This window comes from Lipotes vexillifer, unplaced genomic scaffold, assembly GCF_000442215.2.
Source record: "Lipotes vexillifer unplaced genomic scaffold, Lipotes_vexillifer_v1.1 scaffold763, whole genome shotgun sequence".
Taxonomy (NCBI): Eukaryota; Metazoa; Chordata; class Mammalia; order Artiodactyla; family Lipotidae; genus Lipotes; species Lipotes vexillifer.
The window spans coordinates 1,333,565-1,348,600 of NW_006770909.1; the positions used below are offsets into that span (position 1 = coordinate 1,333,565).

Here is a 15,036-nt window from a genome sequence, read left to right on the forward strand (position 1 = left end):
TGTTGTGGCCTCTCCCGTTGCGGAGCACAGGCTCCAGACGCGCAGGCTCAGCGGCCATGGCTCACAGGCCTAGCTGCTCTGCGGCATGTGGTATCTTCCCGGACCGGGGCATGAATCCATGTCCCCTGCATCAGCAGGCGGACTCCCAACCACTGCGCCACCAGGGAAGCCCCCTTCCTTCTTTCTTTTCTTTCTTTCTTTCTTCCTTCCTTCCTTCCTTCTCTCCTTCCTTTCTTTCTTTTATTTGGGGGGAGGGGGCTAGACAATAGTTAAGATGGGAGAAGTGATGAACAGAGAAGTTTTTCAAGGTCACACCGCTACTAATTGGTACAGAAGGAATTCAAATCTAGGCAATCTCATATCTGATTCCACGCTATTAAACACTACATGTACTATGCTACCTCTTTATGATTTATGCTTCTTCAAATTATTTTACTTACTATTTAAAATAATGACATTCAACAAGAGGAATTCAATTTCAGATGTATTGGGATAAATAATATTGTTTTATATTCAAATTATGAATATTGGCTATCTGATCTGTCCATATTCAATAGAACAGGTCATAACAAAATGTATTCTGTGAGATATTAATGGGCATTATGGGGAGGAATATTGTGTTTTGTTTCCTGATGAAGCTCATAATTATTTGAAGAAAACTTTCAGTAGTAATTTTAACTTTGATGAATGTGATGGTAAGGATATTCTGTATTATTGTAAATAATTATTGTAAATAATATAATAATAATATTATTGTAAATAATAAAATGTTTTTATAAGTTGATATTTTCTCCTGTTTTATTTCCTTTGATTAAATAACAGAAGTGGAATTATCAAGTCAATGTATCTAGAATCACGTTTTTTTTCTTTTTTTCTTTTTTTTTTTTTCCTTGCGTTATGCGGGCCTCTCACTGTTGTGGCCTCTCCCATTTGCGGAGCACAGGCTCCGGACGCGCAGGCTCAGCGGCCATGGCTCACGGGCCCAGCCGCTCCGCGGCATGTGGGATCTTCCCGAAACGGGGCACGAACCTGCGTCTCCTGCATCGGCAGGCGGACTCTCAAGCACTGCGCCACCAGGGAAGCCCCACGTTTTTTTTCTGTTCCTTTGTTTTATTATTCAAACAGAAAGTCACAAAAATTATAATCATCCTCATCAGTTCACTCAGTCCCATGTAATTAATTTTTTTATCTTGATCTTTTGTTCACACTTTTATGAATTCATCAGTTTTCCATTAGAGTTCTGAAAATGCTTATTCATTCAGTTCAGCAGTATAGTCAGTTACCAGAAACCTGTACTTGTCAGAGTCTTATCCATGAATTCCTTGAAGATGAAACCCTTTCATAAGAACAGAGTACACCCAGAACTATCTCTAAATGGCAAAAGACTTAAAAATGACCACAGTTAAAAATTTGAAGAAAGTTCATAATAATGCAATTGACAAGGAAATTTAGTTATTTCTGAGATATACATTTTAAGGTAATAACTAGAATTATGACTTATAACATTATACCAGAACATATAAGATTTTTAGGAATTTCATGTAATATCTGAAAAATTTATATTAACATATTTCCATACAAATAAACCAAAGAAAGTTTAGTTTTTTTCTCTTTTTTTGAATTTTTGAATTTTATTTTTTTTATACAGCAGGTTCTTATTAGTCGGCAATTTTATACACATCAGTGTATACATGTCAATCCCAAGCGCCCAATTCAGCACACCACCATCTCCACACTCCCACAGCTTTCCCCCCTTGGCATCCATATGTTTATTCTCTACATCTGTGTCTCAACTTCTGCCCTGCAAACCAGTTCATCTGCACCATTTTTCTAAGTTCCACATACATGCGTTAATATACGATATTTGTTTTTCTCTTTCTGACTTACTTCATTCTGACAGTCTGTAGATCCAACCACATCTCAACAAATGACTCAACTTCATTCCTTTTTATGGCTGAGTAATATTCCATTGTATATATGTACCACATCTTCTTTATACATTTGTCTGTCAATGGGCATTTAGGTTACTTCCATGACCTGGCTATTGTAAATAGTGCTGCAATGAAGATTGGGGTGCATGTGTCTTTTCGAATTATGGTTTCCTCTGGGTATATGCCCAGTAGTGGGATTGCTGAATCATATGGTAATTCTATTTTTAGTTTTTTAAGGAACCTCCATACTGTTCTCCATAGTGGCTGTATCAATTTACATTCCCACCAAGAGTGCAAGACGGTTCCATTTACTCCACACCCTCTCCAGCATTTGTTGTTTGTAGATTTTCAGATGATGCCCATTCTAACTGGTGTGAGGTGATACCTCATTGAAGTTTTGATTTGCATTTCTCTAATAATTAGTGATGTTGAGCAGGTTTTCATGTGCTTCTTGGCCATCTGTATGTCTTCTTTGGAGAAGAGTCCATTTAGGTCTTCTGCCCATTTTTGGATTGGGTTGTTTGTTTTTTTTAATATTCAGCTCCATGAGCTGTTTATGTATTTTGGAGATTAATCCTCTGTCTGTTGATTCATTTGCAAATATTTTCTTCCATTCTGAGGGTTGTCTTTTCGTCCTATTTATGGTTTCCTTTGCTGTGCAAAAGCTTTTAAGTTTAGTTTCCTTAGGTCCAATTTGTATATTTTTGTTTTTATTTCCATTACTCTAGGAGGTGGGTCAAAAAAGATCTTGCTGTGATTTATGTCAAAGAGTGTTCTTCTTATGTTTTCCTCTAAGAGTTTTATAGTGTCCGGTCTTACATTTAGGTCTCAAATCCATTTTGAGTTTATTTTTGTGTATGGCGTCAGGGACTGTTCTAATTTCATTCTTTCACATGTAGCTGTCCAGTTTTCCCAGCACCATTTATTGATATTGAAGAGACTGTCTTTTCTCCATTGTATATCCTTGCCTCCTTGTCATAGATTAGTTGACCATAGGTGTGTGGGTTTACCTCTGGGCTTCCTATCTTGTTCCATTAGATCTCTGTTTCTGTTTTTGTGCCAGTACCATATTGTCTTGATTACTGTAGTTTTGCAGTATAGTCTGAATTCAGGGAGTCTGATTCCTCCAGTTCCGTTTTTTTCCCTCAAGACTGCTCTGGCTATTCGGGGTCTTTTGTGTCTCCATACATATTTTAAGATTTTTTGTTCTAGTTCTGTAAAACATGCCATTGGTAATTTGATAGGGATTGCATTGAATCTGTAGATTGTTTTGAGTAGTATAATTATTTTCAAAATATTGATTCTTCCAACCCAAGAACATGGTATATCTCTCCATCTGTTGGTATCATCTTTAATTTCTTTCATCAGTGTCATAGTTTTTTGCATACAGGTCTTTTGTCTCCCTAGGTAACTTTATTCCTAGGTATTTTTTTCCTTTTGTTGCAGTGGTAAATGGGAGTGTTTCCTTAATTTCTCTTTCAGATTTTTCATGATTAGTGTAGAGGAATGCAAGAAATTTCTGTGCATTAACTTTGTATCCTGCAACTTTACCAAATTCATTGATTAGCTCTAGTAGTTTTCTGGTGGCAATTTTAGGATTCTCTATGTATAATATCATGTCACCTGCAGACAGTGACAGTTTTACTTCTTTTCCAATTTGTATTCTTTTTTTTCCTTTTTCTTCTTTGATTGCCATGGCTAGGACTTCCAAAACTATGTTGAATAATAGTGGTGAGAGTGGATATCCTTGTCTTATTCCTGATCTTAGAGGAAATGCTTTCCATATTTCACCATTGAGAATTATGATTGCTGTGGGTTTGTCATATATGGCCTTTATTATGTTGAGGTAGGTTCCCTCTATCACCACTTTCTGGAGAATTTTTATCATAAATTGGTGTTGAATTTTGTCAAAAGTTTCTTCTGCATCTATTGAGATGATCATATGTTTTTTATTCTTCAATTTATTAATGTGGTGTATCACATTGATTGATTTGCCTTCATTGAAGAATCCTTGCATCCCTGGGATAAATCCCACTTGATCATGGTGTATGATCCTTTTAATGTGTTGTTGGATTCAGTTTGCTAGTATTCTGTTGAGAATTTTTGTATCTATATTCATCAGTGATATTGGTCTGTAGTTTTCTGTTTTTGTAGTATCTTTGTCTGGTTTTGGTAGTATCTTTGTCTGGTTTTGTAGTATCTTTGTCTGGTTTTGTCTGGTTTTGGTATCAGCCTCATAGAATGAGTTTGGGAGTGTTTCTTCCTCCATAATTTTTTGGAAGAGTTTGAGAAAGATGGGTGTTAGCTCTTCTCTAAATGTTTGATAGAATTCACCTGAGAAGCCATCTAGTCCTGGACTTTTGTTTGTTGGAAGATTTTTAATCACAGTTTCAATTTCATTACTTGTGGTTGGTCAGTTCACATTTTTTTTATTTCTTCCTGGTACAGTCTTAGAAGGTTATACCTTTCTAAGAACTTGTCCATTTTTTCCCGGTTGTCCATTTTGTTGGCATAGTGTTGCTTGTAGTATTCTCTTAGGATGCTTTGTATTTTTGCGGTGTCTGTTGTCACTTCGCCTTTTTCATTTTTAATTTTATTGATTTGAGTCCCCTCCCTCTTTTTCTTGATGATTCTGGCTAATGGTTTATCAATTTTGTTTTTCTTCTCAAAAACCAGCTTTTCGTTGTATTGATCTTTGCTATTGTTTTCTTAGTTTCTCTTTCATTTATTTTTGTTCTGATCTTTATGATTTCTTTCCTTCTGTTAACTTTGGGTTTTGTTTGTTCTTTTTTCTCCAGTTCCTTTTGTGTAAGGTTAGATTGTTTATTTGAGATTTTTCTTGTTTCTTGAGATAGGCTTGTATAGCTATAAACTTCCCTCTTAGAACTGTTTTTGCTGCATCCCATGGGTTTTGGATCATTGTGTTTTCATTGTCATTTGTCTCTAGGTATTTTTTGATTTCCTCTTTGATTTCTCCAGTAATCTCTTGCTTATTTAGTAACGTATTGTTTAGCCTCCATGTGTTTGTTTTTTTTATGTTTTTTTCCCTGTAATTGATTTCTAATCTCACAGCATTGTGGTCAGAAAGGATCCTTGGTTTAATTTCAATTTTCTTAAATTTACTTAGGCTTGATTTGTGACCCAAGATGTGATCTATACTGGAGAATGTTCCATGTGCCCTTGAGAAGAAAGTGTAATCTGCTGTTTTGTGATGGAATGTCCTATAAATATCAGTTAAATCTATCTGGTCTATTGTGTCATTTAAAGCTTCTGTTTCCTTGTTTATTTTCATTTTGGATGATCTGTCCATTCGTGTAAGTGAGGTGTTAAAGTCCCCCGCTATTATTGTGTTACTGTCGATTTCCTGTTTTATAGCTGTTAGCAGTTGCCTTATGTATTGAAGTGCTCCTATGTTGGGTGCATATATATTTATAATTGTTGTATCTTCTTGGATTGATCCCTTGATCATTATGTAGTGTCCTTCCTTGTCTCTTGTAACATTCTTTATTTTAAAGTCTATTTTATCTGATATGAGTTTTTGATATGTCTTATAAAGTTGTCTCCAAGAGAATATTTGTTCTGGTTAAAAATTATGCCTTTTGGAGCTAGGCTGTTTCCTGACACTGCTCCTTATTAATTCTCTGACTTGAGGAAAGTTACCTTACCTCTCTCAAATTCACTTTTTTCCACATGTAAAGTAATAATTTTACTCATGGCTATCTTATGATTTCATTGTGAAGATGTACACTATAAATCTTATTACCCAGCATTTAAGTACTCAGTTTATACATACAATTATTTTACATCAAATAATCAGAATTTTACAATAATCCAAATAATTTATCATATTTTTTACCATTAGTTTTGTTTATGTCACTGAAAATTATCTTTCTACAAAAATTGTTTTAGAGATAATTGAAATATTTCCTCTAAAATTTCTCTATGCAGTTAAATATCAAATCCAGATTTGAAAGGAAATAAAATCACACATACACACACACACACACAAACTCACACACACACACACTCAGAAACACTTTGATGTTGCATGACAGAAAATCTGAGCAACACAAACTTAATGAATATCATGCTTTACCTCTCCAATAATTGCTGTAGTCCCATCTGACTCATTTACCCACACATTTTGTGCAGTTCCCCTTTCATAGGTTTCATATGCTACTCCATTGGCTCGTTTCTCTATGGAAATTGCAGGGTCCTAATAATTGAGAAAAGAAACTATAGAAAGTCAATTAATTTACAAATGTGTAAATAGTAAAAATTAATATATATATAATCAGTTATTACCAAGATGATGACATATTTCTGCCCATGGTCATGCAAATCTTGAACAAATTCAGGGAGGCCATTAAATGCAACTTGATCATAAGTAAAGTCTTTCTTGTCTTCCATATAGTCAATATCAGTGACCTGTGTATCCTGAAAATTAGCAGAGTATATTTCAATAAACAGTACTGAAAGAAGCCTCTAATCACCTCAACCTTTAAGTCCAAAGAATTTGTATTATAAATACAATGATTAAAAAGTAAATGAACTTAGGGCTTCCCTGGTGGCACAGTGGTTGAGAGTCCACCTGGCGATGCAGGGGACACGGGCTCGTGCCCCGGTCTGGGAAGACCCCACATGCCGCAGAGCGGCTAGGCCCGTGAGCCATGGCCGCTGAGCCTGCGCGTCCAGAGCCTGTGCTCCACAACGGGAGAAGCCACAACAGTGAGAGGCCCGCGTACCGCAAAAAAAAAAAAAAAAAAAGTAAATGAACTTAGATCTCTTTTATTTCACTAAAGACACAATGATATTTCTTATAAAACTAGATTTTCTAATTCTAAAGTACAAAAGCATTAAATGATTATTCACACTTGTTTCAGTTATGATCACTGTATATGTATTAGGTCAACATATATACATATATATGTACATATATGGGCTCTTTGTATAAAAAACAAAACTGCACATTACATAAAATACATTAACATTTTATTACATTAAAAAGTATATAAGCTCTAAAAATAAAGTATATTCAAAAAACTGACTATAATTTTGTTCACACTTAAACATGTGTTCTAGTGTAGTATAACTCATAATCAGTTCTCAAAATTCAGGTAGGCCTATACATTGCATATGGACATAATGTGTACTTTATCATTAAAAAAGCAGCTTAATAATTTATATTTATATCTATATCTAGATGGTATATATGATAATCCTGACAATTTCCTAACTTTTTATTATATGACAACATTTAACTTGAAATATATTCCCACAAACCCTTCATCCTACTTACAAATGGTATGCCAGCTTCCCGATTTCTTCGTACCACTTCTTTCACTACATCAAGTGACTTATAATTCCAGCGACTAAGTTGGAATCCAAGACTCCAATATGCTGGCATTGTTGGTCGCCCAATGAGCTTGAAGTAAATGGATATTTAATTAGTCTCAATAACGAACATTAGAAACAAATATTAATGTGCTTCTTATTGTTACATCTCTAATATTCATTTGAGTTTAACTATATATTTTAAACAAAGATTTTGTGTCTGTATTCTAAATGTGTCCTGGATATTCTCTTAGAATTTTGTTATGAAACACTTAGCAAGTTTATGTTCTGTCACTCATCTTTTGTTAATTTTGTGTTAAGAAATCAGAAAGGTAGCACTTAAAATAGTAGCATCTACAAAAGTATATTTTTCCCTGCGTGGAAAGTTAAAAAAGAGAATAAAAGAATAGCATTAAAGAGATATGAGAAAAATAAAATTGTCCCACCACACTCCCACTTCCTGTAGCAACAAAATGAATGAATGAATGATCATCACATAAGGAAAAAAATATGTTTAAAAGTATACAATTTCTATTCCCTTGCATTTTGGCACTTATTTCTCTCTGAGTTTGCAAAAATATTAATAAAATATATTTCTACAAGGATCCCAGGCAGTTATTTCATAAGGTACTTATATTCCCATGTAGGACATTGGTTTCTCCCCTCCACCAAGGACCAAATGGGCCCTTCTCCTCCTACTCTCTGGTGGCTCAAGCAGGCTCAGTGCAAACTCACAACAGAGCACCAGTGTCTCATCACAACAGAGCACAGTATTTTGCACATGGAAAGATGAGTGCAACTGATATTAAGTTTTTTCACCAAAAACTAAGTATTAGGTTACATTAAGACAAATATCTTATTTGGCATGATGGGTTTTCTTTGGTTTAGGTATTTATATATATATATATATATATATATATATATATATATGTTTATATATATGTATCTTTATGTAATATACATTTTTTTGGATCCATGATTTCTTCATCATATATGTCTAAAAAGTGCTATGGGCAAGACGGGAATAAAGACGCAGATGTACTAGGGAATGAACTTGAGGATACGGGGAGGGGGAAGGGTAAGCTGGGACAAAGTGAGAGAGTGGCATGGACATATATACACTACCAAATGTAAAATAGATAGCTGGGGGAAGCAACCGCATAGCACAGGGAGATCAGCTTGGTGCTTTGTGACCACCTAGAGGGGTGGGATAGAGAGGGGTGGAGGGAGGGAGATGCAAGAGGGAAGAGATATGGGGATATATGTGTATGTATAACTAATTCACTTTGTTATAAAGCAGAAACTAACACACTATTGTAAAGCAATTATACTCCAATAAAGATGTTAAAAAAATGCTATGTAAAAATTAAAAAAAATACTCAGTTTATTGTATTCTATTCAATTTAAGCATTAAATTAATTTGTAAAAACTTGGTATCAAATAAAACTCCCCCAAAACTCAGTATGTTTAAACTCTATTCATAAACACCTTATGTTCCATTGAACTTCTTTAAAGATTTGGACATGTGATTGAAATTTCTGTGTGTGTGTATGTATTATATGTATCACATAATTTATTTTCATAGAAGTGTATAAAACATGTTTTATTATATATTATATTAATTTATGTACTATTCATCTTATACCTTATATGTATATATTATCTTTAAAACTTATGAAATGATCTAGTCATTCAAATGCATTATGTTTTAAATTTTGACATACCGGAACCACTAATATATTAATTTATACAGAGAGGATAATTTGCTTTTCTTCAAGCAAGAAGTAGTTTCTTTTGCCTCTCTCTACATAATTTGAGCCCCATTGAAATGCAGCAGTGATTAATAGTGCTATATTCTATACAAGTCATTTATCTTATTCTTTAAATTCAAGCTTCTACAAGTCTGCCCATAAAATGATGTATGAAAGTCGACTGCTATATCACATGAATGCTGCATTCTCATGTCAAACATGACTCAAACTACTGCTCACCACAGACTTCACCCAGAATGTAATAGACCACTATCCCAACTCATACTTCACAAATAAAATACCAAATTCTTACAAAAATATGCTGTGCCCTCTTTTGATGGTGTGATAACTGTATATAATAACTATGATTTCATATTATAGAGACTGTAAATCTTGTTGCCTTTCTGAAATTCACATTTATGAACAGCAATTTGGGAATTGCTAGGCATTGTAAATTATTCAATTGTGTAAAACCCTACCTACACTTATTTCAGGTTTTTAGATCCTAACTAAAGTTTTTGATAGTAATTGCTTCTCTTTTGAGATCATTTTGAAAATGGGACTTATATGTCAAGAGATTTATCAATAAAACAAGATGTTATAAATAGGCACTATTCTTAAATCTTGTATCTATAAAAATGATTTATTTTTCATAATAACACCAGAAATTATATACACTAACAGTCACAGGAGAACAATTTACATGGGAGAAGCGTCTAGAATTAGGTTCAAAATAAGCCTTGGATTCCTCAACTTTCTAAGGTCCATCTTGGGCTCAGGTATACTAAGATGCTATTTAATAGGTAAATGAGAGTTGTTTAGACATAACCTCAAGAAGTTAAGACTTCAGACTATGTTTCAATATCTGTCCTTCTAAGCCTGAGTGTCAGAGCCAATTTTCCTGGAATTTACCTATGGTATATTAACAGCAAGTTTCACTAGCCTTCCTCATAACTCACTTGCCTCTAAGATTCTTATCAAAGGGATGTATGACCTATATGTCCATTACGTATCCTCAGACTTGAAGATAAGATACTTCCTTTTGTTTTATCCCACCAAAGAAGGACATGAATAAGTAAAGATTTAATATGCAACATCTCAAAGGAATCCAACTACTGAACTCACCTACCTAGAAGCAAGAAACAACTTGATATCTGAAATGTAGACATCTAAATATACCTAGGTGTCACTGTATAACAAAAACAAAAATAAAAACCACTTTCTCATGTCTGAAAAATGGTAAGGTTTAAAAATATATTTAGCTAAAAGGCCTCAAATATCTCAGCTAAAATCATTTTAATATGTAGACATGTTTGAAAGTATGGTAGAAAAAATTTTATAAAATAAACCTGAAACACACCTCTTGATACTGTTGAACTACTTGTTCTGGAGTATCTCCTAGAAAAATGTAAAAGTCCAGAATGCCACCTGTAACTCTGTAAGTTACTATTGGAGTAGGCTGGATGAAAATCTCTACAAAACAAAAATTGGAGAAGCATATGTAAATAGTAAACATGTACATGTGATAAAATAATTGCAATGTCTATTTAAAGTACTTTCTATTAATCACATAGTTTTACAGTTTTTTTAAATGGTTAAGATAAGGTATTGAAAATAAGAAAATAGGAGAAAAGTGGAATGCCACCATACATGAGGTTTAAGATAGGATATTCCAGATGCTGCCTTTTACAGATGTTGGCAAAAGCTCCTCTAGAAACTGCTTAGCAGGGGATAGAGGATCCATCTTTTTACAACAAAAATATTTCTTTTCAAAATTGCATTTCAATTAGTTATTTTAATTGAAGATTCTGTGAAAGATCATATTATCACATGTTGATTTCTAAGAAAAAAACTACATAGGTTTTTAATTTGTCTATATGCAAGACATAGTAATTGTCTGTATAACCATATGGTATACAGCTCTTGCTTGAATTTTTGTAGTTTTTACTATCACTGATTCACCTATCCAATTGAGGTATTGCATTATTCACAACGTTAAAAAACAAAAGGTTCTACACTACTTGAATTATGATAAACTTAAAAAAATCATTCTTCTTTCTTTTTATCCCCATATAGACCTTTCTCTTTTTTATCTGGAGGGACATATTAACTTATCTTAACAAATGAGGCTATGTGAATGGGAATATTCATTTGTATGGGAGGGAAAATGAAGTGCCCAAATATCACAATACAGCATACTTTCCCCCAGACAGAAGCACAGATATGCAAAAATCCATGTCTCACTAACTACAAAACATGCTTATAATAATTTCACCTTCTAAATCAGTAACAATAAAGTTTACTCTGGTATACAATACCTATGATTGAAATAAAGAAAGCAGTTCAAACATTTCAAGTCTCATTTAAATATATTATCAGATAAATTACTCTTACCCATTGCATTGCTGTTCATTAAGAAAACACCAAATGACTTTCCAGAAGTATCTTCAATACACATGAAGAATGTTTGATGGCCATATAAATTATTATTATTCTATAAGGCATAAATTTGTTTAAAATAAAAAGATTATACACTGAAAATGGACTTTATGGATTCCAATTTATTCTTGTAATTTACTCTTCATATTTAACTTACTTCCATACTCCTATAACAATTTTCTCTATATAAGTACCATATGAAATATTGTAGCACAAAAAATTATTGAACTTATTTTAATTATTAATACATTAAGATATAAATATATAACTATATATTATACTATTAATAGTGTCCTTTATGTTTTATTATGATTAAATGAGTTTTAATAAGATATTAATCAACTGTACCTCAATTTTTTAAAAAAGCTATCCATGATAGGGTAATAGCATGCTTATTCATGTATGCCCAAGGTATTGCAGGGAATTCCAAAATGATGTCCACCCGCATAGAACTTTTGCAATAAAGTGGTTGAGAGCTGATGAGTAGATCAAGTGGAGGAAAATTGGAAATGAACTTAGAAAGTGAAAGAAGAAAGGCTTCTTGACTGATTGGGTATGGAAGTTCAAAGGAAAGATGTATGAAAATAGCTATGAGGTTTTTATTAGCCTGGGGTTTATTAGGTGTTTATTATAGACAGTGATGCTGTAAACAAAGACTGGCAAAATTTATTAATATTTTTGTACGAAATGAGGGTCTTTAAAACAACTCACATTCATTTTGAGGAATGAAAGAGCATCAGCATTTTAAAATTCATTAACATTTGACTCAAAGCAATCATGAATGAATAAAAAAAGTTTTTTTAATGGTATGGTCTTTATCCCGAAGAGTCGCATATTCTAGAAGTACAGACAAATGTATATACAAATAATACACTGTGATGGTTGTCATATTAAAATATGAATAAAGGGTTAGAAAGTAAAGATTAATTCTGCGTGGAGGAGTTTGGGAAAAGTTCTTATGAGGTGAAACCAACCAAGCTATCAATGACTTGTATAAATAACAAAGAACTTCAAGGTTTAGCACTTACAAAGAGAACCAACCTCTTGTGAAAATATGTGAACTTAAGAAAGATGATCATATATTATGGTAAAGGAAAAAGTGGGTATGCAGGACATGATGGCCAATAGATAGGCAGACACCATATCATACGAAGCCATGTAGAACAAGGTGTTTGGAATTATTCTTGTGCAATAACTAACCCTGGATAGGTTTAAGTACAAGAGTGGAATGATAAAATATAAAAGTGAAAATCAAAAGAAAACATTCATAAATTGGAAATATCTTTTTAAATATTCATAAAATCAGTTGTTCACTTATTTATTTTAGGACTTTGATATCAATCCTCACCCCTAAAGTAAACAAGCTTCTGGAATGTGTATCACTGACATCAAATAAATGATGGTTTCAAATAGGCTAAAATTATCCTCAAATATACCTATTTTATTTATAACAAGAAAGAGAGTGACTTACATCACCAGGAAGTTGATCCCGAGTAAAAATTGGCCATGTTTTCCAATATAAATCATGACGAAATCTCTTATGTATATGTTCCCCAATACCATAAATATATTCACTGGAAAGTCTGGCTGAGATCTGTAAATACTGGTCAGAGTATACCAGTGGACCAATGCTGGTGTCAAACCTGTAGCATGATATAAATAAATTAATGAGCTAGAAAAATATAAAATGTTCTACTAAATACAGGTCTATGTTATCATCCAGGATATTGCATTTTAAATATGTCAGTCTTTAGCTGTGATCAATTCTTAGTAACACATGAATTTTATACCATAACCAGAACTTGTTAATTCCATCAACACAATTTGTTTCATCATCATCAACATGATTCTTCACATGCATTCTCTCCTTTTATCTTCACCAAAATCCTAAAGCATAACTACCATTATAAAGTTCATTTCACAAATGACACAAATTGGACAAATTTATTCATGTTTTCAAGGTTAGGCAGCAGAGCCAAATTTCAGACATAGTTCTGCTTTGCTACAGAGACAGAGTTTTACAATACAGTACTATACTGGTTTCTGCACTTCTAATATATATATTAAAATTAAGTTCAAAATTATTTTTCCAAAAAGAGAAAGGTTACATGTTTTATGCATATCAAGTATATACTATGAGAAATGTTAAACAGCATTTCTTTTGTGATTTAACATAAACTCAATCACAAGATATTAAAATATATTTACAGAAAATAATTGCTGAGATTCAGTCTTGACAATTGTTTAATTAACCTTTCTTGGAGATTCAAGAGCTATAATCTTGAAAGTTATTAAATTCTTTGCAACAAGTATCCCTCAAAATACATTTATAATGAAGGCATTCAGGTAATATTTAAATTAATATATGTATAGTAATTTAAATTTATTATATGTTAATATATACTCAATTTAATTTCATACATATATATGAAAAATCCTCTAATTGAACTATGGAAATACATCACTCTCTGCTTAGTAACTATTTGACACTACAAATTGACAACAGAATATAATAAATAATGGGGAAAAGACACAACAGGAGTTTTAAGTTTGCAAAAATATAAACAAGGCTTAGATTGTATCAGTGATACTCTTCACCTTCAATTTTGGTTGGCCCCATTTCTATACTTTCATTCATGTTCTTGTTCCTTACTTCCATGAGAAATTAAAATCCCTTTAACACTATAATCTTTAAAATATGTACACCCACCCTCTTTTGGAAGGAAATTTAATATTCCTGAAAATGCCCTAAAATTAAGACTTTCATAATTCTATGATAATATAATAAAAGTGACCAATTATTTAATCTTTTATTAATATAAAATAATTACTTACAAAAGTCTATCATTGCTTTTTCTATAAACTTTAATGCTAAATGGATTGTCTGTAACCTTCACATCATACAATGTATCAGAAGCTGCAGTTCCATTAAATTCTTTTACAAACTGATGAGGAACTTCATATCTTCTATTATTTGGATCAGTAATCTGAAAAGATTTTGAAAAAATAGCATTATTTGATTCAAAACTGTTATTTAATTTTTCAATTCTGAACTAAGTATTAAATGTGAGTTCTAAACATGAAATAATAAATTTAATAATTTTATAGATGAGCTATTAATCTAGTCATAAACTTAACTTTAATATTGCTGAATGGATATGCACAGAATAAATTGTAAAGGAATTAATAGAATTAATTGGTCATAATGGTACTATATCAAATAAAAATTTTTATTGACCAATATAAAAAAATAATGATAGTATTACTAAATATTGATTCTTGAATACTGGGTTTTTGTAATTTAATTATCCTTGTTACATTTCAGTGATCACCTGCTTAAAACTCCTACAAGAATTTTGAATTTTGTTTAAAATAAAATCTTAATTTTTGTGAAACTGTGGCTAAAAGGTAATGTACAAAGGATATAGTGTTTTTACTGCCAAATCCAAAAGATGATACTAATAAACTACTTGGTAAAAAAATAGTAGAAATTAATTTCTTTACAATCATGACTACAGCACTCCCTCTTGTGAGAGCACCGGAATCACAGCTAATTAATGAACAGTCATCAGCAGGAAAGC

General features: G+C 32.4%; 1 protein-coding gene across 1 annotated transcript in view; it reads right to left on the reverse strand.

The window, feature by feature from the left end:
* The window catches only part of SI (sucrase-isomaltase), a 101,893-nt gene that overhangs the window by 76,809 nt on the left and 10,048 nt on the right, over positions 1-15,036 (reverse strand). Inside the window, exons 5-11 of the mRNA XM_007446438.1 lie at positions 14,291-14,442; positions 12,927-13,098; positions 11,411-11,510; positions 10,377-10,489; positions 7,231-7,356; positions 6,237-6,368; positions 6,028-6,147 (exon numbers count right to left, since the gene is read on the reverse strand). Coding sequence (XP_007446500.1) covers positions 6,028-6,147; positions 6,237-6,368; positions 7,231-7,356; positions 10,377-10,489; positions 11,411-11,510; positions 12,927-13,098; positions 14,291-14,442 — 915 coding nt within the window. The remainder of the gene's footprint in view (positions 1-6,027; positions 6,148-6,236; positions 6,369-7,230; positions 7,357-10,376; positions 10,490-11,410; positions 11,511-12,926; positions 13,099-14,290; positions 14,443-15,036) is intronic.